The sequence below is a fragment of the Cyclopterus lumpus genome, chromosome 4 (genome assembly GCF_009769545.1).
Source record: "Cyclopterus lumpus isolate fCycLum1 chromosome 4, fCycLum1.pri, whole genome shotgun sequence".
Lineage (NCBI taxonomy): Eukaryota > Metazoa > Chordata > Actinopteri > Perciformes > Cyclopteridae > Cyclopterus > Cyclopterus lumpus.
This window is the reverse complement of record NC_046969.1, coordinates 1956384-1979656: the sequence shown is the minus strand read 5'-3', so window position 1 is coordinate 1979656 and position 23273 is coordinate 1956384. Positions and strand designations below refer to the sequence as shown.

Below are 23273 nucleotides of genomic sequence, written 5' to 3'. Positions count from 1 at the left end.
TGATCAGTGTGATCAGTGTGTGCGGCGTTGCCCCTGGTGACGCGTCTGTATCCAGTATTGTCCCACCCATGCTTCTCATTCTCGGCCTGTGATTGGCTGTTAGGAGCTACCCTGTGCCGCTGACTGGCTAGGCTAGCTGTCTGTTAGTTAGCTGGATATATTTAGCTGATTGCCTTATCGGATCAGATTTAACCTGCAGTCCAACAATATAGAGTTAAGTACACATGGTTTCTGCTGGTTTCATGCAAACATTAGCTGGAAGACTAGTTCGTTAACTAGCAAAGCTTACTTTAACAGCAGCGTTGCTATTCCAGCAGATCCTGGATTTACTGTAAGTAACGAAAACAAACGATTTGAGAAATGTCTATAGACGAAGACAGGGCCAAGGACATTTTGAAGGGCTTCAAACTGTATCCTTTTTTTGCTGACGTTCTGCGAAGCTTAGACACGTAAGTTAGCACTGTCGGTTGTGCTTGATACGAGATAACGTCATCCAACATAAGCAAGATGCTAATGACGTGTTGCGATTGACTTGGATTGTACAGTAAGGTTAGCTGCTGTGGCTAACCTGTCCGGTTAACCTCCCATTGGATCACGTCAGATAACGTTTCACAGCCGGCGTCTGTCCTAATGTGATGTGTGTCGGTACGAACCAGCTACTTCCCATTTGAATGCCGACCTGCTAGCTGAAACGAGTGGCTTTAGCTGTGAATAATTAGCCTGGCTAGCTGCTCTGTGCGCTTGGTGTGATAGCTGCACGGTGCCCCAACGGAGGCAATGTTTACGTTGACGTAGCTGAGAGATGGCGACTGGTGTCTGTCCACCTTGTGCTTAGCCGACATGTCTTGTTTAAAGCTTGTTTGCTTTTCGATAGCAACGCGACTTTACATTTGGGAAGATGTGTAACGTTACGGAGGTGAAGCACGACTGCACCACAGAGCAGTCATTGTACAGTGTGGTACGGCTTACGGCTCATACCGGTGTGTGTGTGTGTGTGTACCGTGTGTGTACCGTGTGTTATCCTTTTCTCCAACGGTCACGTGTACGTCTTAGTTCCGATAATGAGTGCTTTGAGATCGTGAATGTTTGTGTTTGTGTCCCAGTGAGATCAACAATGCGCTCTCACCATTGCTGCCATTTGAAAATAGTCTTGTCTTGTTTTCAGAGTACTTTCAAAACGAGTAACACTACTTTGGAATTAAGTGAAATCAAGTCAGCCCATTGGCAGACCTGAACAAGGATTTATGTTAAGGATATTCTTCAACACACACACACACACACACACACACACACTTTTAAAATTTCAATTTGAGTCATTTGCCTTGATTAGATAGTATATTGAGGAGCCGCCAGCAGAAAACATAGAAAGAGAGTGCGACATATGACAAATGTCCTTGGCTGGAATCAGACCTAGGAGTTTATATAGTATGTGTCTAGAAGGCCTGTGAGCTTTCTGTGAGTTGGCTGATATTATTATTATTATTATTATTTCCTGCTGATTATTAATGCTTTGGTACCTATTTAACGTGTGTGGTCGTGTTTGGACTCATGCAAGAGGTTGCATTGGGTAATATCATCTACAAAATACATACATTATACATGCGGTTATGCATTGTTGAACATGATTCTCTTCTCATTTGATGTGTTGTATATTGGTAGATAAGTGTGTTCATGGTTAGATAAGATAATATTTAACATGGATGCTACTCTCCCAGTCTTAGTGAAGGGCGTTCTAAACACCAGCTGCCAGCTGTAAATCAATTGAAGACAACAAAATCAACATTGCAAAACACAACATACATTTTGAAGGAAAATAAGTGGGGGCTGAAGCTACTTTTTGGGTATGTCATGACTTACTTAGTTATTAAAATGTGTGTGTGTGTACATATACTATATATATATATATATATATATATATATATATATATATATATATATATATATATATATATATATATATATATATATATATTTATATATATTGTGAGAGAGTTACTCTGCCTTGCCTCTTTCTGCAAAATAATACAAAAGGCGTGCAAACTAAAAAATAACCAGCTGGATTTACTGCAAAGCTTTCTAAATTACATCTCAAACATTGCATCCTGTTATTGGTGTTTATTACTGTTTGAGTTTGCAACAGAAACCCTGCATGTCAGAAGATTAATGGCTTGGAGATCCCAGGTTCAACACTTTGGACAGCGGTTCAGTTTTGCCACACTGGAACTCAAATGATACTTTTAACTTCTGCGTGGCTGCCTGGGTCCACAGGGTCTGCATGACATTTTGTCCATGTCCAAATGTATGACAATTATGCTAAACATGAACACCTAAGGAGTAGAAACAGAACCGTGTCCGCATCCGCTTTGGACCTGAGCCGAACAGGAAAGCTGATGGATGATACAGATTGTAGGCTGATCGATTGATGGTATTAAACCTCCGTCGCACCTGAACATCATTATTTTACATAATGTACATTTTTCAGTCCACCTCAGATAGATAATCACGTAACTCTTAATATAATCCTGAAGCAAAATATTGTCTCAAGAGCTTGACGTCAGTTTATCAATAGTATTCTTTGAACTCTGCTCCTATGTGCCCACAATGATGGGACAACAGTTGGCAGTGTGTTTAGCTAACAGCTAAATGATACACACACTGCTGCCTACCTCTCCATAACTCAGCCACCACTACATGGTCAGGCAGCTTAGCGAGTTTCATTTAGTCTGAAATGACAACTTTGAGCACATTGCCTGCTTACATTGTGTCTTTTTTAGTTTCACAGTATATGTGCCAAATAACATCCGGCATTGCTGACTAATTTGCAATGTTTGCCCATTTTACAAATGCAAACTGTAGATATGTATCTATAATGTGTGGGTGGAGCCAATGTGGCACATTTATACTTTCCATATTACTTGCTGTACTGTGTCTTCATGTGACCAAGTAAGACCTAATTAGTACCAGTAATTCCTTCTAGAATAAGCAGCAGAGCACTGTGTTCTACCCTTACTGCAACAGAGAACCTGTGTTCCAGCCCCTGAACACATTATCAAACAGTTAGTTTAGGTATTTAAGTAGGCATAGTTATCCCAGTCTATACATGGGTGTGAGCTTGTGTATCTTTCTTGGTTAGGTCAGGCCTCTTGCTGTAGTGTAGTGTGGTAATGCCTAAATCCATGATTTAGTGGAACAGGGATTTACTACCTTCTGTCTATACGCCTTATTACAGCCCAACGGAGACTAAACGGCACATAATTTTCTAGACTAAAGGCAACATTGATACCATCATGTGCTATCCAAAAACCTTAGGAAGACCTGATGAGGAACTGAAATGAAACTTGAACAATGGCAAAATTGGAGAATTCCACAGTTTTGTCTCAACAAACATGAATAACAATATGAAACTACCCCTACAGACCGTAGTTGAGAAATGGTCAACTACGGTCTGCTATCTTTGCTAGCTGCTCACACAAGCAGGAGCTCCTGCCGTAATCAGTTATTGGTAGTCTCACATAATTAATGTTGCCTCTGCTGTTAGAGGAATGCAAATCCCAAACTCTTTAAAACAAGAAGTATCAACGATAAGATATTCTGCACTTCTCTTTTTTGCTCCCATAGACATTGTTCATTCATTGTTGCAACAGTGAACAGAATAGTACTTTTTCCGCTAAACTTCTTCAAAAGGCTAATTGCATCCCTTTAAACACAGTTTAACCTTTTGTCCCTCATTAGCATATAGCTTGTAAGATGATTGTTTGTCATTATTGTATTTTATTCAAAATGACAATAGAGAGAAGGAATTAAATTGCAATAGTTCAGCCATAGCATACTTCTCTGACTGCCATATCCAGTTTATTTGACGCAGATGGTGTGTCCTGGACCGACTCGCCTGGGTCCAAGTTACTTAGATAACTCATGCGCAAACCCTAAAACTTCTTGAAACAGGCATTTGATCTGGTTCTGAACAGCACTTGGGATAGTAATACTTAGTTAACACAGCCTGTAGAGGTGATGCTATTGGACATGCGGATACTGTGTGTGAGTTGTGAAACCCTGCCTGTCTGTATTGTGGCAGGGGTGCCTTCAAATGAATGAAGGGCAAGAATATATCTCACTGTCTCCATGTATTCATAGACTGAGTTTTGTGAAGGTGTGAATTGACTGAAGGGAAGACTGGTATCTGTGCAGTAGGAGTGTGTTGTAGAGGTTGGGGCTAGGAAACTGCATTTACTTTGAACTATTAAAACAAATGCAGACTAAATTATGAGAGCAGCTTTTCACTGGGGGCTCATTAGCTTGTGTGTGTGTGTTCTGATTTGTGCAGGGACCTTAGTGGTTTACACACACACACACAACTTGCAGCAGGCCCCAAGGAGGCAATGGTACAACCTCATATGATGTTGTTGGAGCTTAAATCAATTGCTGCACAAGAGTTTCTTTGGTTTAGTTTGCGAGGAAGTGATTTGAGAGGGAATAAAATGAAAAGGCACACATTTTCAGATATGAACAGGAAAAAGCCCACTTATTTAATTTCCATCCCTGTTCGACCACTTTCATTCTGGACATCCTGCTAAAATGATGCAAATATGATAAATACCCATGAGAAAAGCCTTTAAAGCAGTTAATAGTCACTAATCAAGTATTTTAGGGGTTTAATGAATCTCTGCTTTTAGTAGAATTCTGTCTTAACTGACAAAAGTAATAATTGGGATGTGATTTGAAATTGTAATAACATTAACTGATAAATAGAACTGCATGAAGATAGAAATGATCCCCTAACACACATGTATGTCTTGCTGAAAGAAAGGCAAATAAATCAAATCTGTAGCCTAATTATTGAACTATATGACACAGAGGTGAAGATGCTGGTCATCATCACAGTGGAACAAACCTTTCTTAAACATATGTTTGTTCTACTGAATGTTTTTAAAATGTCATCCTGACCAACTGGATTCATGACTCAAATTGTCATATGAGATTAGGGTGAATCCCTGAATGCTACAGCGAAATAGTGCCCTTTCAGATTGCTGTGTGCATTTGTAATGCAACTATGTTCTCATCACTCATGTAACAATATGCTAACATGGCAGGCCCTGGAGCTCCAGAACCTGTGTGTTTGAGGCAGTTAGGATGGAGAGCTTCACAGATGGCGACGAGTCACGTGTATGTGACACTAAGTGGTTTGAGTGTGACAGGATGCTGAGTGGAGAATCTTCGAGGACAGAAGGCTGTGGGATGATGGTTCTGATATCCAAAGATACAATGAGGTAGCATCAGTGTCTGCAACAGTGTATTGTGTCCTGTGTACCTACCTGCCTGTCTACCAACCAGACCGGGTCATCATTCAATCAAAGGATCGTTGGTTCCATTCCCAACTCCACTAGTCCATATCATTGTATCCTTGGGCAAGACACTTAACCCCAATGGGCAGGTGGCAGCTTGCATGGTAGCCATCAGTGTAAGACTGGCTGAATGACGTGTAGTGTTTTGAGTGGTTGAGAGACTTGAAAAGCTCTATACAAGTATATTCCATTTACCCACTGACTTTGCTCTAAAAGTTATGTATGTTTTCACAGTTAAAAAGGTACATTGATGGGTGGGTAAGGAGATGGATAGATTTAATACTTGTAGATTCATTGGGCCGCCCTCAGACTGTTGTTGAAATGATTGTGGAGACGCAGCATCAGAAGCTGTAAGATACAGTGCAATCACATACTGGGTCCTTCCAGGCTCTGTGATTGACAGCTGTATTGTGTTTATATTGAATGTAGAGGTCAGGAACAGCTGACCAACTGACAGATTGATGGGACAGCTATAGCCGGCATCATCCAGACAAAGACTTCTTCAGCTTCCTCTCACTTGCCTCCACACAGCTTCTTTTTATGCTTCCTCAGATTCATTTTGACCAATATGATTTAAGCCTGATATTATATGCTGGAATTTCACCCAAATGAAATACCAGTGCCTTGTTGGCAATGTTTAGGCTCAGTTTTGCTCTGCATGCCTCTATCCTTTTTTTTTAATTAGAGGAGATCACAACATCAGATTTATGAGAATACATTATTCCATTATTTTTCCTAGTTGGCTAATGTTACTGAAGGACAATGTAGAGCCTCAGGTATATATGTCGGTCCATATATCATAGAGCCAGTGTTTCCAGTGAAAGTGGACTGAGAAAAACTACAGTGTTTTCCTCTTTACTACTTTGATACAGGCTATATGTAGTACACCAGTATTATCCAGTCCACAAGTTAACTTCCACACACACACACACACACACACGCACACACACACATAAAAAAACCAACACATGCACACAGAGCAGAACTAGTTCCACTGATAATTAGCATTTAAAAGAGAGCATATGTTTGAACCACCTTAAATCCCAGAGACACCCACACTCCAAAGCCTTCCTAGCCCAAGAGCCGAGGCCAGAAAAGAGTCCCCTATGTCAGTTGTTACTGAGGCTAAATGCCCTCTCTCAGACACAATGGGACCAGTCTCACAACAACATTGCATCTCCAAATACCAATCAGAGTAAACCAAATATAAAGAAACCTGTTTGGAATATTGGATGGAAGAAACTAAAAGCTAAAGTAGTTTAGAATGTTATCTGGCAGACCATTTACTTTGATAAATTCAACTGTTCAGATTTCCAAGAGCTCCATGACTTCTCAACATAAAAAACAATACTCTAAGTAGAAGGAAACACGGCATATATTTCTGCACAGCATTCCAATCCGGAGAAACAAGACTGGAGTAATGTGATGCCGTCGAATTCATACAGTAGGAGCTAAGTCTATCCTACAATATCCAGCAGTCTAAGCCTTTAGCAGCATATCTAGGGGCTAAACCAAGGCAAAGCTGATTCAGCCCTAACTATAAGCACTATCAAAGAGGAAAGGTCGTAAGCCTAGTCTTAAATGTGGTGAGTGTGTCTGCCCCCTGGACTGAAAGTGAATGCTTTCATAGAAGAAGAGCTTTAATGCTCTGCATTCAGTGAGCACAGCTCTCTAGTGGGGTAATATGGTACTATAAGCTCCTTAAGAGATTATGGCGCATCACCAATTAGGGCTTTGAAGGTGAGGAGAAGGAATTCAAATGTGATTCTTGATTTTACAGGGAGCCAGTGCAGAGCAGCTAATATAGGAATAATATGATCTCTTTTCTGTTAGTACACGAGCTGCAGCATTATGATCAACTGGAGAGATTTTAGAGACTTATTAGAGCAGCCAGATAATAAGGAATTGTATTAGTCCAGTCTAATTGTTCTGCATCCCTTTGAGACAGGATGGGCTTGATTTTAAAAAAAAAAAAAAAAAAAAAAAAAAAAAAAAAAAGTTACATAGGTGAAAAAGGGCAGTCCTTGAAAATGTGAGTTAAGGGACAAATCTTGATCAAAGATAACTCCGAGATTCTTTACGGTGGTGCTGGATGCCAGGACAATACCATCTAGAGAACCTATATAATTAGATGATTGATTTTGTATAGGTGTTCTGGGACTAGTCGAAAACATCCAGGTTTTAATGTCTTTAAGACATGCTCGAAGTTTAGCGAACTGGCTGTTTTCGTCTGGCTTGATTAATAGATATACAGTAATTGTATCATATGCATAACAATGAAAGTTTATGGAATGTTTTCTGGTCATATTTTTCAAAGGGAAGCATATGGTGAATAAAATTGGTCCAAGCACAGAACCTTGTGGAACTCCATGACTAATGTTGGTGTTCATCAAGGTTTAATCATCCATCCATCCATCCATTATCACTCGCTTATCCGGGGTCGGGTCGCGGTGGCAGCAGGTTCAGCAGGCCAACCCAGGCTTCCCTCTCACCCGCAGCACTTTCCAGCTCATTCTGGGGGATCCCGAGGCGTTCCAAGGCCAGCCGGGAGATATAATCCCTCCAGCGTGTCCTCGGTCTTCCCCGGGGCCTCCTACCAGTTGGACGTGCCCGGAAAACCTCTAATGGGAGGCGTCCAGGAGGCATCCTGACTAGATGCCCGAACCACCTCAGCTGACTCCTTTCGACACGAAGGAGCAGCGACTCGACTCCAAGCTCCCCCCTGATGTCCGAGCTCCTTACCCTATCTCTAAGGCTGAGCCCGGCCACCCTACGGAAGAAGCTCATTTCGGCCGCTTGTATCCGAGATCTCGTTCTTTCGGTCACGACCCAGAGTTCGTGACCATAGGTGAGGGTTGGAACGTAGACCGACCAGTAAATGGAGAGCTTTGCCTTCCGGCTCAGCTCCCTCTTCACTAAGACGGACCGGTACAGCGCCTGTTTTACTGCTGCAGCCGCACCGATCCGCCTATCGATCTCCCGCTCCACCTTACCCTCACTCGTGAACAAGACCCCGAGATACTTGAACTCCTTCGCTTGGGGTAGGCAGTTTGCCCCCACCTGGAGGGAGCAATCCGCCGGTTTCCGGCAGAGCACCATGGCCTCAGATTTGGAGGTGCTAACTCTCATCCCTGCCGCTTCGCACTCTGCTGCAAAACGCCCCAGTGAATGCTGGAGGTCACGGTCCGAGGAGGCAAACAGGACCACATCATCCGCAAACAGCAGAGAGGCGATCCCGAGACTCCCGAACCGGATCCTCTCCGCCCCCTGGCTGCGCCTAGATATCCTGTCCATGAAGGTCACGAACAGGACCGGTGATAAAGGGCAGCCCTGGCGGAGGCCAACACCCACCGGGAACGTGTCTGACTTACTACCGAGGAGACGAACACAGCTCCTACTGCAGGCGTACAGAGACCGGATGGCCCGTGCCAACGGGTCCGGCACCCCATACTCCCGCAGCACCCCCCACAAAAACCCCAGAGGGACCCGGTCGAAAGCCTTCTCCAGGTCTACAAAGCACATGTAAACTGGTTGGGCAAACTCCCAGGACCCCTCCAGTAATCTTGCGAGGGTAAAGAGCTGGTCCACTGTTCCACGACCGGGACGGAATCCGCACTGTTCGTCCTGAATCTGAGGTTCGACAAGCGGTCGGAGCCTCCTCTCCAGCACCCTGGCATAAGCTTTTCCCGGGAGGCTGAGCAGTGTGATACCACGATAGTTCGAGCACACTCTCCGGTCCCCCTTCTTGAAGATGGGAACCACCACCCCGGTCTGCCAGTCCATGGGCACTGTTCCCGACCCCCATGCGACACTGAAAAGGCGTGTCAACCAAGACAGCCCAACAATGTCCAGCGCTTTCAGCATCTCAGGGCGGATCTCATCCACCCCTGGCGCCTTGCCACCAAGGAGCTTTTTGACTACCTTAGCGACCTCTGCCAGGGATATGGGTGAATCCACCCCAAAGTCTTCCGGCGCTGCCCCCTCTCCGGGGAACATGTTGGCCGGGTTTAGGAGTTCCTCAAAGTGCTCTTTCCACCGCCCGACGATGTCCCCAGTCCGGGTCAGCAGTTTCCCCCCCCCCTGCTGAAAACAGCCTGGGGTAGACCCTGCTTTCCCTTCCTGAGCCGTCGGATGGTTTGCCAGAACTTCCTTGAGGCCAACCGAAAGTCCTTCTACATGGCCTCCCCGAACTCCTCCCATGCCCGAGTTTTAGCCTCCGCGACCATCGTCGCTGCAGCCCTTTTGGCCCGCCGGTACCCGTCAGCTGCTTCAGGAGAACCCTGGGCCAGCCAGGCCCGGAAGGCCTCCTTCTTCAGTTTGACGGCTACCCTCACCCCCGGTGTCCACCACCGGGTTCTAGGGTTGCCGCCACGACAGGCACCGATGACCTTCCGGCCACAGCCCCGAGCAGCCGCGTCCACAATAGAGGCTTTGAACAAGGTCCACTCGGATTCCATGTCCCCAGCCTCCCTCGGGATTTGTGAGAAGTTCTTCCGGAGGTGGGAGTTGAAGACCTCCCGGACAGGATCCTCTGCCAGACGTTCCCAGTTCACCCTCACTACACGTTTGGGCTTGCCAGGTCTCTCTAGCCGAGTCCCCCGCCATCTGATCCAACTCACCACCAGGTGGTGATCAGTTGACAGCTCTGCTCCTCTCTTCACCCGAGTGTCCAAGACATACGGCCGCAGATCAGATGATACGATTACAAAGTCGATCACTGATCTCCGGCCTAAGGTGTTCTGGTACCAGGTACACTTATGAGCCACCTTATGTTCGAACATGGTGTTCGTTATGGACAAACTGTGGCTAGCACAGAAGTCCAACAACAAAACACCATTTGGGTTCAGATCGGGTAAGCCGTTCCTCCCAATCACGCCCCGCCAGGTTTCTCTGTCATTGCCCACGTGAGCGTTGAAGTCTCCCAGGAGAACTATGGAGTCGGCAGGCGGCGCCCTTTCCAGGACCCCTCCCACCGACTCCAAGAAGGCCGGATACTCCGAAATGCTGTTCGGTGCATAAGCACAAACAACAGTCAGAGCCTTACTCCCCGCAACCCGTAGGCGCAGGGAGGCGACCCTCTCGTTCCCCGGGGAAAACTCCAACACAGCGGCGCTCAGCCGGGGGCTCGTGAGTATCCCCACTCCCGCCCGGCGCCTCTCACCCTGGGCAACTCCAGAAAAGGACAAAGTCCAACCCTTCTCCAGGAGCTTGGTTCCAGAGCCCATGCTGTGCGTGGAGGTGAGCCCAACTATATCTAGCTGGTACCGCTCCACCTCCTGCACCAGCTCCGGCTCTTTCCCCGCTAGTGAGGTGACGTTCCACGTCCCTAGAGCTAGTCTATGCTGCCGGCGATCGGCCTGCCCAGGTCTCCCGCCTGGCCCGCCGCCCGGTCTACATAGCACCCGACCCCGATAATTCTCCCTGCGGGTGGTGGGTCCACAGGGTGACTGCTGCTCCATGTTGTTCTTTCGGGCTGAGCCCGACCGGGCCCCATGGGTGAAAGCCCGGCCACCAGACGCTCGCCGACGAGCTCCCCTCCTGGGTCTGGCTCCGGGAGGGTGCCCCGGTTTCCCTTGTCCGGGCAAGGTGGCTACAATCCGTGGGCTGCTTATCATCAGGGTTTGTTGAACCGCTCTTAGTCTGGGCTCTCCCCCGAGACCTGTTTGCCTTGGGAGACCCTACCAGGGGCTGACGCCCCGGACAACATAGCTCCCAGGATCACTGAGCCACTCAAACTCCTCCACCACGTTAAGGTGGCGATTCATAGGAGGTTTAATCATTTGCATACAAATTGAGATTGTTCTGATGAATAGGACTTAAACCAGCTTAGTGCAGTTCCTTTAATGCCAATCGAATGTTCTAGTCTCTGTAACAGGATGTAATGGTCAAGCAGCACTAAGGTCTAACAAGACAAGAACAGAGACAAGTCTTTTGTCTATCTAATTAGGTCATTATTCATGTACTCCTGACTCCTGTTCTCAAATAAACTATTGTTATATAGAAAGTTACACAATGGATTTGTTGCTCTGCCTAAGGTTTCTTCCCTTTTTCTACTTGTTTGGTTTTTTTTTGGGGGGGGGGGATGTCGTATGTGTACAGATTGCAAAGTCGTCTGAGGCAAAGTTGCAATTTGTGATTGAATTTGCGACTGCTTTCTCAAGGTAACTAGAGAGGAAGGGGAGGTTAGAGATGGGTCGATAGGATCAAGAGTGAGGTTTAATTACAGGTACTTTAACTGTGTTACATGGCCTGTTAGTAAAGACAGATTCATAATATCTAGTAGAGGGTTGCTAACTAAGGGTAACACTTCTTGAAGCAATCTAGTCGTGATGGGGAAAGAGACAGGTGGAAGGTTTAGAAGTAGAAATCGTTGATGTCAATTGGTTAAGGTCAATGGTAGAAAAGCAGTCTAAATATATACCAGGGTTTACAGTAAGGTTACTGTGTTTGAGGATAGATCGGTACTGGTAGAGGGGCAGGAGATTATTAATCTTTTCTCTCATACTTAGAATCTTATTTCTAGAATTTCATGAAGTCCCTTCTACTGAGATATATGGGAACAGAGGTGTGAATCTCCGTCAGCCTGGCTCCAGTGCTGAAGAGAAACCTTGGGTTGTTCTTATTTTTTATATTGATGCAGTAGGCTGCTCTGGCATTACGGAGGGACTTTTTTTTATATCTTTGAAGATTATCTTACCAAACTAACTAAGATCTTTCCAAATTGGTGGAATGACACATCCTTTTTGGACAATGGTCAGATAAAAGAGGGTTCTGTGAAAAGGCTATTACATGTTCTATTTTAATGCCATATGCCAGAACAAGGTCGAGGGTGTGATTTAAACAGTAAGTTGGTTTCTGTACACTGACAGAAACCAATCTTATAATGAAATAAACACAGTACTAAGGTCTTTTGCGCTTTAGACTCTACAGGGAGATTTGTAAGCGAGGAGCGTCTGCACTGAGCTGCAGCAACATAAATGTTGACGCTGATGGATCTGAGAAGACTGGGTAGAGATGGGGAGGTGGAGGGGCAACATGAACATACTGAAGGGAGAGATTCAATCATATTTAAAAAGTGAAGCACATGATGATAGGCTGACCATGCCATTGTTTCGTTGTGCTTTGGATGGAAGAGACCAGCTGATCAGAACCGCTGATATCAGGATTGACGTACCAGAAAAATGACAGCAAGGAAATTATGAGTTTGCATGCATGAAAGGAGTGAATGGCTGTTGTATGAGAAATAAACTATAAGCATGTAAAGTATAGTCTTCCTGACACACATAGTGGGATGTGATCTATTGAAATGTAATTGAAGATATAACTACCGAGTGGATTATTTGGTTCCTACATAGGACACAGAGCTTTGCAGAGCTGCATGACAGTGTAAAGCAAAAGATTCTATGGAGAGAGACATGCAGCACTTAACTGCACAATATGTGAGCATGCAAATAAAGCCATTGAATTGAAGAAACTTGAAGAGAGAGACAAACATATGGACAGCTGTCGGCAGGTCCACGTTATCCATCAATGTATGAAGTGTTTTTTCACTGTGCCGCCTTTTTATAAGACAGATGACAATCTGGTCATAGGTCACATGACTTGCCCGCAGCCAGGTCTCACTCCCTCAAGCTCTCCTTGCAGTTCTCATTTATTTGATGTTTAAGTCTACTAACTTAAAATGTCAATTGATGGATGTCTGCAGGTAATAAATGTTCAAAAACTGTTGCGTTCAGTTTATTTTGTCTATTCTTTAGATTGGTTGTTGCCACTTAATCTTTTCCTGACAGAAACTGGATGAACCTTCGAGATGCAGAGACGGGCAAAGTGCTGTGGCAGGGAACTGAGGACCTCTCTGTTCCAGGAGTAGAGCATGAAGGTACATTAGACAGACATGTATTGTAGCACAATGTGTTAATGTAGGCGGTTTTTTGTTGGCCAGTTGTCTTGGTCGGTATGGTTTTCAATCCATCAGACCGGTAGATGAGACGCTTAACCTAATCTCAATAAACATATTCTGCATTCATATGCATGAGTCTGGAGGCAATGGAACACGATTATGGCATTGGAAGCCTTCTTTCTTTGTAGTCCAATCACGTTGGAGCAGGCTTTGGTTAAATACAGGTAAACCGTCAGTGTGGAGAGCAAAAGAGATGGAAAGCATTCACCAGAATGCAATTTGGGAACCCAGCGGCTATGGTCTGACCATCATTTAGCATTTTATTGGTTTAAAATTAGCTTGTAAACTGACTCCATGTGAAATAAATACAGAAAAGGAAGTCTTGGCACAGATATTTGCTGGCTACACCGGAGCCCCTGATGTACAGCCACATGCCCCTCAAGGACTCAGAGATTGAGTTTTCCCCAATTATGTATAATCATTATAAAGTGTTATTAACAAAACCTTTTTGTTTGAATTTAAACCAGATTGGTATGATCTACTTTCTGGTTTATGTTTAATGTTTTTACCGTAGTTATAAAGAAACTAGAATTAAAAATGTCTTCTGGCCCATACAGAAATGGTATGTTGGGAAATGCAACGGGGCATATGCTCTTAAGGCTATGCAGAAGGACTGGTGTAAAAATAAGAATGAGATTTGACTTGGAGTCACTAGAGTGCAAATATGCAGAGGACAATGTGCCACATAATAATCTGAGGTCATGTTCACAGTTTTACAATGCAATTTGACTTTTTAGTAGGGTTAGGGTTAGGGGTTGGTTTGGTTGACTAAACATTAGACCGACGTACACTGCCGCTTAAAAGTTTGGAGCCACCTGTTATATTAAAGTTTCTTATTATTAGGACTATTTAAAAAAAGACAAATCAGACAACAAATGTATTATTTATATTGGAAATAGTTTTAAGCAACAAAAGAAGAAGAATCAAATGATTAAAACTGAAAATAAGTAAGTCTTATTTCGGGCCCTCTGCAGTCTACTTTTGAGAGCCTGTTTATTCCAGCTGGTTCCGCCTGAGTGGCAGTGTACATTAAACATTATTGTGGTAAAGGAGAATATCAATTTTCAGTACCATTCTGCAAATGATTTGACAAAGAATAAATTATAGGAAGTTATGTGAACAAAATCTTATATCTCAGGCTTGTTAACAAAAAAAATCATGAACCACTACACAACTGTCCCCAATTGGCTGTAAGAACACATTACAAGTGTAATTCTGTTTAAACATACAATAACACAAGTTGTTGGTTTCATTTTAAATTGTGCAAATTTGTATGGATTTTTAGCATTTGGTCTGTAGGGATAGCATTGATATTATACAGTCCCTGGCCTCTTTCAGCTCGTAGCAGTCAACCAGTGCCACACACTTTCTAATGTAAGTCTGCAAAAGGTCACCTACAAACAGTGTTTAATTTTCAAATGTCTGGTTGCCATGGGTCACATTTATCAAATCAACATGTTTCAGTTCTTGAATCCATAGCTCATTTAATCAGAATCAGCTTTATTTGACCAAGTATGCGTGTACATACAAGGAATGACAGGTTTTTATTTTGTTCTGATTGTCTCTGCAGCTCGTGTTCCGAAGAAGATCCTGAAGTGTAAAGCAGTGTCCAGAGAATTAAACTTTTCTTCCTCAGAGAAACTGGAAAAGTTCAGACTGGAGCAGAAAGTTTTCTTCAAAGGACAGTGTCTAGAAGGTAATCTGACTTGTTTAAAGGTACAGGAACCAAAAGGTCAGTCAACCTTTTAAGCCTGAGCGGCCCCTTTTTAAAAGGGACCTCAGGGCGTTTTGACCATTTATGGCCCTATGAATCCCAATTGTTTCACACTATTCCACCGATCATGTCCGTCTCGATGTGCCGTCCTATGATTGACTTATGTCCTGTTTAGGGTGTACCCCGCCTCTCGCCCCCGGCAACCTTCTAAAGGATGAGCGGTTATAGCTAATGGATTGAAATGCATTCTGTCCACTTCCTGCCAAATGATCTGCAATACACTGAAAGAACTGCCGGGATGGTAAAAGTCCTCACTCAGCACTGAAACGCACTGAGTCACCTTGCCTTGTTATTTAGCAAGGCAGACACTTATTAAAAAATGATGTGTAAACTCTTAACATTTAAGACGTGTGGTTTAACAAAAGCTCCAATTAGTATATCCGGCTTGAACATTTTCTAATATGTATGAAAAGGACTCAAAACCAATCAAACCAATCAAAGAAAGAATTAGAACATTGATAACCTGCCTTTGTCGCGCTGTACTACATTCCAGACAAAGATTAGTGATGAAACGAAACGTCAGCCATTCAACAGAAACACAAATTACAATTAGTAATCCCAAGGATGCTAGATAAGTTCACATTATCAATATATATGAGTATTTTTCAGCCAGTTTTGTTGAAGGCCAATTCTTTGAACTGCCTCCTTCTACCACTCTGATAAAAGTCTAATTCTTTACAAACTGTAAAATATTTTTAGTGAAAGTGGCATGCTAAGAACTGGGCTGTGTTCCAAAAGTTAAACAAATGTCCTGGTACTTTTCCTTTTCCTAAATAGAAAACATTTTGGAGGAAAATGTACAAGGACTTTGGAAAAGACAACCGTGGTGCTCGGAGAATCTGACTTCACTTGATGCATATTAATGCAACAGCAGATATTGATGATTAGATCGGCAGTTCGATCCCAGACTCCACCAGTCCACATGTCAAAGTGTCCTTGGGCCAGATAGCTTCTATTGCTCCTGAAGGCTGGGCCATCGGTGTGTGCGATTGAGCATTTAGCTTGGATCCTAATGGGCATGTTGGCACCTTGCATGGTGTGTGTGTGAATGGGTGAATTCAATTCAGTTTAATTGTATAGCCCAAAATTACAAATTAGCTTGAGAGGGCTCTACAATCTGTACATGTATATGAGAAGAAAAAAAAGTGGAAGAAACCTTAGGTAGCGCAACAGAGGAGAGATGGACAGAAGTACAATAGATGTCATGTGTACAGATTGAACATAACAGAATAACATATTATTAATATAAGGAAAATAGTAGGCTTGATGAAGACGTTACGTTTACCAAAGCAGTATCAGTAATAGCAATGTAACTAATAATAACAATCATGTAGCAGTGGGTGTCAGGCAGGACCAGGGTCCAGATATAACCACGATTCATGGAAGCGTGAAAGCAATCTGGGGAAGAAGCAAAGTTATTCATGTGCATTAATTGGACATGAATTGATGCAGAAGGAGATGGAGAAGAGAGAGTGAACCTACTTGTTGAGACTCAGCTCTCTAGTGGGGTAATATGGCTCCTTAAGATATGATGGTGCCTCAACAATAGGGCTTTGTAGGTGAATGTTGAAATGTAGTGTTCAAGTTGTTGGAAGACTAGAAAGGCGCTTTAGTCCATTTACCACTCTGCCTCCTATTTTTCCTTGACCTCATGATGTTTGCCATCAAGGCAAAGGGGTTAGGAACATTTGGGCTATTCAACTGCAGCTTGGGACCGGCTACAGAGTCTGAAGACATCTGGTGGAAGGTTGGAGGATGGCAGGTCCGGGCAGTGAGAGGCCACTACATGGCCTGAAGTGAGCAGGGGCTTGAGACGGGGACAGAGTGCCAGGCCAGGCAAAACCACCAACCCACAAGTCCCCATGACACGCACACACTCGCAGAACAAATCTTTTTCACGGCCAACCACAGTCAGTAGCAGCTGCTCTGAGGTGGGGCAATACAAATTGATTGAAAAGCTGAACTGATGAGAGATCCATTAATAGGTCTTGCATCAGGCTCTGACAGCATTTATACTGCAAAGTGCTGCTTCTTCCAGACCTTCTTACCATTTAAAATGTGCATTTCATAATGGCCAGAATGTTTCATTTCATAAGTATCATTTATATTTTCAAAAGTGAAGCTAATGTTATCAAATGAAACTCCAACCTGAGTAAGCCATTGCTACCATGCCACACTAGCTTGTCGGGAAAGGGGCTAATTAACGCTCCAAACTAGGCTCAAGATTTGTGAATGGAAATGGTTTCTATGGGTACGAGTCTCCACCAACAGACACGACCACTTTATGATATTCTCATTTCTGCATACTGGGGTCCCTCAACAGTCTTGAATTGCATACATTGGGTATAACTGGCATGCTGAGACTCGGATCCAATGAACCAAATTACATTACATTACATTACATGTCATTTAGCTGACGCTTTTATCCAAAGCGACTTACAATAAGTGCATTAAACCGTGAGTCCAAACTCAGAACAACAAGAATCAAGCAAGTACAATTTCTTCAATAAAGTTAAACTACAAAGTACTATCCGTAAGTGCCATTTAAGTGCTACTAAAGTGCTATCGGTAAGGGACATTTAAGTGCTACCTATTCAAGGTATAGTCGAAAGAGATGTGTTTTTAGTTTGCGCCGGAAGATGTAGAGACTTTCTGCTGTCCTGATGTCAATGGGAAGCTCGTTCCACCAATGAGGAGCCAGCACAGCAAACAGTTGTGATTTAGCTCGAAGTGAAGGAGCTACAAGCCGATTGGCAGAAGCCGAGCGAAGTGAACGGGCTGGGGTGTACGGTTTGACCATGTCCTGGATGTGAGGTTAGACCATGTCCTGGATGTGAGGTTAGACCATGTCCTGGGTGTACGGTTTGACCATGTCCTGGATGTGAGGTTAGACCATGTCCTGGATGTGAGGTTAGACCATGTCCTGGATGTGAGGTTAGACCACGTCCTGGATGTGAGGTTAGACCATGTCCTGGATGTGAGGTTAGACCATGTCCTGGATGTGAGGTTAGACCATGTCCTGGATGTAGACCGGACCCGATCTGTTCGCAGCACGGTACGCAAGTACCAATGTTTTGAAGCGGATGCGGGCGGCCACCGGTAACCAGTGAAGGTCGCGGAGGAGAGGAGTAGTGTGGGTAAATTTCGGGAGGTTGAAGACCAGTCGAGCTGCTGCATTCTGGATGAGCTGTAGAGGTCGAATGGCATTAGCAGGTAGACCTGCCAGGAGGGAGTTACAGTAGTCTAGCCTTGAGATGACCAGAGCCTGGACCAGAACCTGTGCCACCTTCTGAGTGAGAAGAGGTCGTATTCTCCTGATGTTGTACAGCATGTACCTACAGGAGCGTGTTATTGTGGTAATGTTGGCAGTCAGGGAGAGTTGACTGTCGAGCGTCACTCCAAATGATCTAGTAGCACTTAGTGAGACTATTTGTCCTAGACTTGACTTCAGTGTGTAAATATGCAATTCTTAGAGAAATCTCCTAATGTCAAATGTGTATGACTTGTATATTGTGTCCCTCAAGGTCTGTGTGTCTTAATGTGGTATTGGAGGGATTTCTGATCATTGTTATCAATTTTCACACGTTAAAATTTCTTTTAATTTAGCACCAAATCTATGTAACATGGTTTAAACTCAAAATATTTCTGGGACAACTGATGACATAATATAGCATGGGAATGCCCTTCATATACTTCCATCATCTGTGTTATTTTAATTCTTTTCTTTTCCACAAATTAATCATCAGGTTCCCAGCTTTCACATGATCTACAACACTTCTATGTGGCACTTACTGTTGACCTGCTATCTCGCCTGAAGACCCCCTGTCGCCCCTAAAAGTCCAAAAAAGGTCTATAGGGTTATTTTACAGTTAGACAGAAAAAGGGTTAGAAGTGTATTCCCATTTGTAAATAATAACAAACCATGAATAAAATCTGCTAATTTATTAACTCAAGTCCCTGCATTTTGACAACATTTCAATTCAGTTTATTTTGTATAGCCCAATATCACAAATTACAAATTTGCCTCAGAGGACTTTACAATCTGTACACATACGACATCCCTGACCTTTGACCTCACATCGGATCAGGAAAAACACTACCTGCTAATATTGTTTTAATAAATGAAGGCATTCTGTCAACCGAAAAGGCGTGGGAACTTTTACGTAGTTATGTAAGTTTAAATTAATATTCACTTTTTTCATGTATATGTTTTACAGATCCATATATAGCAAAACGGTGGTATTATTGCTGGTATGATGTCAATGAACTTACAAAAGGTCCTTTTCACTGTCTATTGTTGCTGTGAACCCAAGGCACAGAGGAACAAATAGGTGAGACCTTGAATCTCTCAAAGCCACAGCCACACCTAAGCAGTGTTTCTCACGTGGTTAACATGGGTGTCGAAATAAAAAGCAGGCAGTGTGGTTATGCTTTGTGGTTATGCAAAATAGGACTACAAACTGCATTTAATAGCTGGACCCTAATGACAATAAATTAACCTTGTGTGTCGCTTATTTTTCTATGCAAAAAATAGACAGTAACAAGTGTTTGAGTGCTGGCAGTGGCAGAACAGCCTCCCTGCTCATATGGGCTGTTTCTGCTCCAACCCGTTAACATGGGCACTCATAGACGGTATAAACTGTGTGTGAGAGACATAATTCAATGTGTGTGTGTGTGTGTGTGTGTGCGCGCGCTAAAACCAAAATGTGTGTGTATTTATCATGGTAAAGACAGTATTAATAAATCCATGTCGTGGCCAAACACCTGTGACTGGGATGAAACCGGTATACTACCCACCCCTTGGCGGGGGAGTTTCTACGGGACGGTGTCTGCTGAGAAATGGCTTGTTGGGTTTTTACATCTTTGCCACTAAATTCAGTCGCATGTTCCATGTTCCATGTTCCATGTTCCATGTTCCATGCAGAGTGTGAAAACACTAAAATGTGTTATAAGATACAGCAGTTACTTTACTTAATGTTAATGAACTTACTGTTAATGTGTTAAGAATCTACTCTGATCACTTTAACAGACATCCATACATAACCTTTCCAGTGTGCCCCCCCCATGGCTGATTCTTTACTGCTGCAGCCTGGGTTTGATCCGGCCTAGAGTCCTTTACTACATGTCACCCACTACCCTGCCTCTCCTGTTTGTCTATCACTATCAAATAAGGCAGAAATGGCCAAATAAATCATTAAAAAAACAAAACAACAAACAGCTCTTAGCTGCTGTCACTTATTTGTTAATGTGTGTTTGCAGTGTTTTCCCTGGGGCCCTGCTGTACAAAGGTGAGGTTACAGAGAGCCCCAGGGGACAATACACACCAACATAACATGTTTATGTTGCTAGTTTCTCATTATGACAATGTATTTCGGTACACTTGACTACTTTATTAGGATTCTTAGTAAGGATATATTGTATGTTGTCAGGGCAACACTGAACTCTTTGTCTGTCCTTGTCTCCGTCCAGAATGGTTCTTTGAGTTTGGTTTTGTTATCCCCAACTCCACCAACACATGGCAGTCTCTGATAGAAGCAGCTCCAGAGTCCCAGATGATGCCAGCTAATGTTTTAACGTGAGTCTCCAATCGGCTCATCCTCATTGCTCTGTTTTGTCATATTAACTGTGTACAGCTATGAGACATCTAACCAACCCAAATGTATAACAAGAAACTGTGTGCAAGTGACTTAGAGATTATTTTCTATAACTGAACACGTTAGAAACAACCTGTTTCATGCACCAGTCTCTGGCAATGCAATTGGATTTCTAATGACCTGAAGATTTGAAGGATTGGGCGAATTTGTACAATCTTACAAATTAGCAGGGAACGTTAGAAGGATACTTTTTACAATGTGGGTTTTATTTTCAGAGTTTTTTAATCAGTTCTGATAACATTATATACATCAAGTTAAGTATAATGGGTCAGAAACATAAACCATTAGTTTGAAAAGAGAAAACAAAGGCTATGACCCACTTCCTGCTTTAACTTTGACCATCTGTTGTTGCTGTAGCGTGTGCTATGTTCCCACTAAAAGCAACAAAACAGACTTTGTAATCTTATTACTTGAAACTTTGGCAATATTGTGCTTGGTCATGCCAATAAAGCATATTGAATTGAAATGAATAAGCTTAAAGTTTTCCCAAAGACTGGGTCGCAGGAGGTTTTATTCAGGTTGCCAAACATATTTTCAGAAGTTCTTCCAGTCTTACATGTGCAGTATACCTCTGAGCCTAATGAGGGAGCCTGAATGTTCACTAATTGCAGTCTCCTTCTAACATTGAATAGAATAGGAAAGGCTAGCATACATTCTGTCTGTGTTACTAATGAGAGGAAAAAAACAAAAGCATATCGAGGCCACCTAGATGTATTTTATTAAACTGAAAATGAAAAGAATGAGATTGCCTGTTAACTCTGCTTAAATGCATTTTCTTGTTCTCCGTAAGCTTCATTTCTGCACTAATTCGCTCATCTCATGATTTATAGATAAGCCCTTTTGTGAAAAAGTTTAGTAACAGTGGTCATCTGGACAATCAACCTGACTACGTTTCGTCTGTGAGATTAGACTTCTTAATTGACTTTGTGTGTGTAGTGTTTTCAACACGTTGTAATCAGCTGAAATGTTCCTTTTAACTTTGTTTGTGTTACTTGCAGTCACATTTATGGATTCATGCTTATGTTATATACATGACACAGTAGTAATCGTCAGTGCCTTAGTTAATGTTGACCTGTGTCTTTGTTTTCCAGTGGCAATGTGATCATAGAGACCAAGTTCTACGATGATGACCTCCATGTCAGCACCTCCAGGGTACGACTTTTTTACGTCTGACCTCTCAACCCCTGGCTCTACCCTCCAAAATGCTGGTGTCCTGCCAAGGACTATAAATTACCAATGTTAGCTATGATTTTCAGCATTAAACGGCTCATTGCTGATTGGGATCAGCACATTTGGATGAAACCCAGCTGTGGTCCCACAATCAGTGAAGTGAGCTTTGTGTTTGGTTGTTCTCTTGTTTTGTGTCAACCTGAAAACTTCCTCTAGACCTTGGGAGAAGAGGTGAGAAGATGAGAGCACTGTGCTGTGTCCTCTGTTCACGAGATCATCTCTCTCTGCTTATGCCCCTCCAGACTTTTCCACTGTAAATACAATAACACTGATCACCAGTCATCCAGGAGCCACTCTGGTTTGGACTTTTTTTTTTTTTTTAATTCTGCTCTCTCACTCAAAGGTTGCATTTACTCAGGAACATCAGACGTGTAACTTTCCTGGCGTGATCTTCTCCTTTCTGTTTGGAAACACTGCTCTCAATGTGTTGTCAGTGTCGAGGGAGGAAGTTTAGTGCCTCTTCTGAGATGCGTTCAAGAGTTCCCCATCATAAAACACAGGATAACATTCCCTCTAGCTGTGTCCCACTCCAGAGGCTACTGCCTGTCAAGTCCACATTACACAACAAAGTATATTGGCTGTCCTTTTCCAAAGTCACATTGAAATGTGGCCTATTTTTGTATACATTTGAAGAACAAAACAGATACATTGTTTGTTGTCCTTAATATCCCAAAAATCGCACTGGTTACTTTTTGTCCAATTTGAATATTGTTGGATATCATCAGTGAAATAGAAGTTATACGGATATATTTGAACGATGGCTAATCAAATATCCACTTTTACGAGCTGACAAGGACTGCCTGAATGCATCGTTAATGGTGGTCTCTGTGAGGTCAAGTATTGTAACTTGTAATGTAGCTTTCGTCCTCTGAAGGACACACCTCTATAGGCAGCCTCTGAAGAGGGACACAGCTTCTACCTACCAAACCGTTCCCGTTCCCTGACCACGTGAAACACCATGGTGTGATGGAGGACCAAGCACATGCGCTGGTTTATCACTGTTGTCATGACACATGGTTGAAAAGCACTGTGTTGGGAGACATTCATCAGCAGACAGGGGGTTAAATACAGCCACTTGTACTTAAAGATTTCAACTAAATTATCATCAGGTGTAAACTGAGTCCTGCATCATTTATTCTCAGTAGTTCAGATGTTACCAGCGGCTAAACACAGTTATTCCCTGTACATTCGGACTTCCCATCCAATTCACAGTTTTTCTTTTTTTCTTAGCTGCTAACTGGGCAGTGCAAAATAGACTTGTGTTATAATATGACTGGAGTTGTGGATTAAAGTCATCCAATGTTGTAATAAAA

The 23273-nt window shown here is 43.1% G+C and overlaps 1 protein-coding gene across 1 annotated transcript; it reads left to right on the top strand.

Moving 5' to 3' along the window:
* The first annotated feature begins 160 nt into the window (after positions 1-160).
* Positions 161-23273, top strand: pde6d (phosphodiesterase 6D, cGMP-specific, rod, delta). The gene is made up of 5 exons (XM_034531479.1): positions 161-410; positions 13133-13221; positions 14873-14998; positions 20546-20651; positions 21822-23273. The coding sequence occupies exons 1-5, from the start codon at positions 361-363 to the stop codon at positions 21901-21903; spliced, it is 453 nt and encodes a 150-aa protein (XP_034387370.1). The 5' UTR covers positions 161-360; the 3' UTR covers positions 21904-23273.

Coding starts and splice junctions, on each gene's coding strand:
- pde6d (XM_034531479.1), top strand. CDS start 361: ATGTCTATAGACGAAGACAGGGCCAAGGACATTTTGAAGGGCTTCAAA. Junction 411..13,132: donor ATTTTGAAGGGCTTCAAACT/GTATCCTTTTTT, acceptor TTTTCCTGACAG/AAACTGGATGAACCTTCGAG. Junction 14,999..20,545: donor CAAAGGACAGTGTCTAGAAG/GTAATCTGACTT, acceptor GTCTCCGTCCAG/AATGGTTCTTTGAGTTTGGT.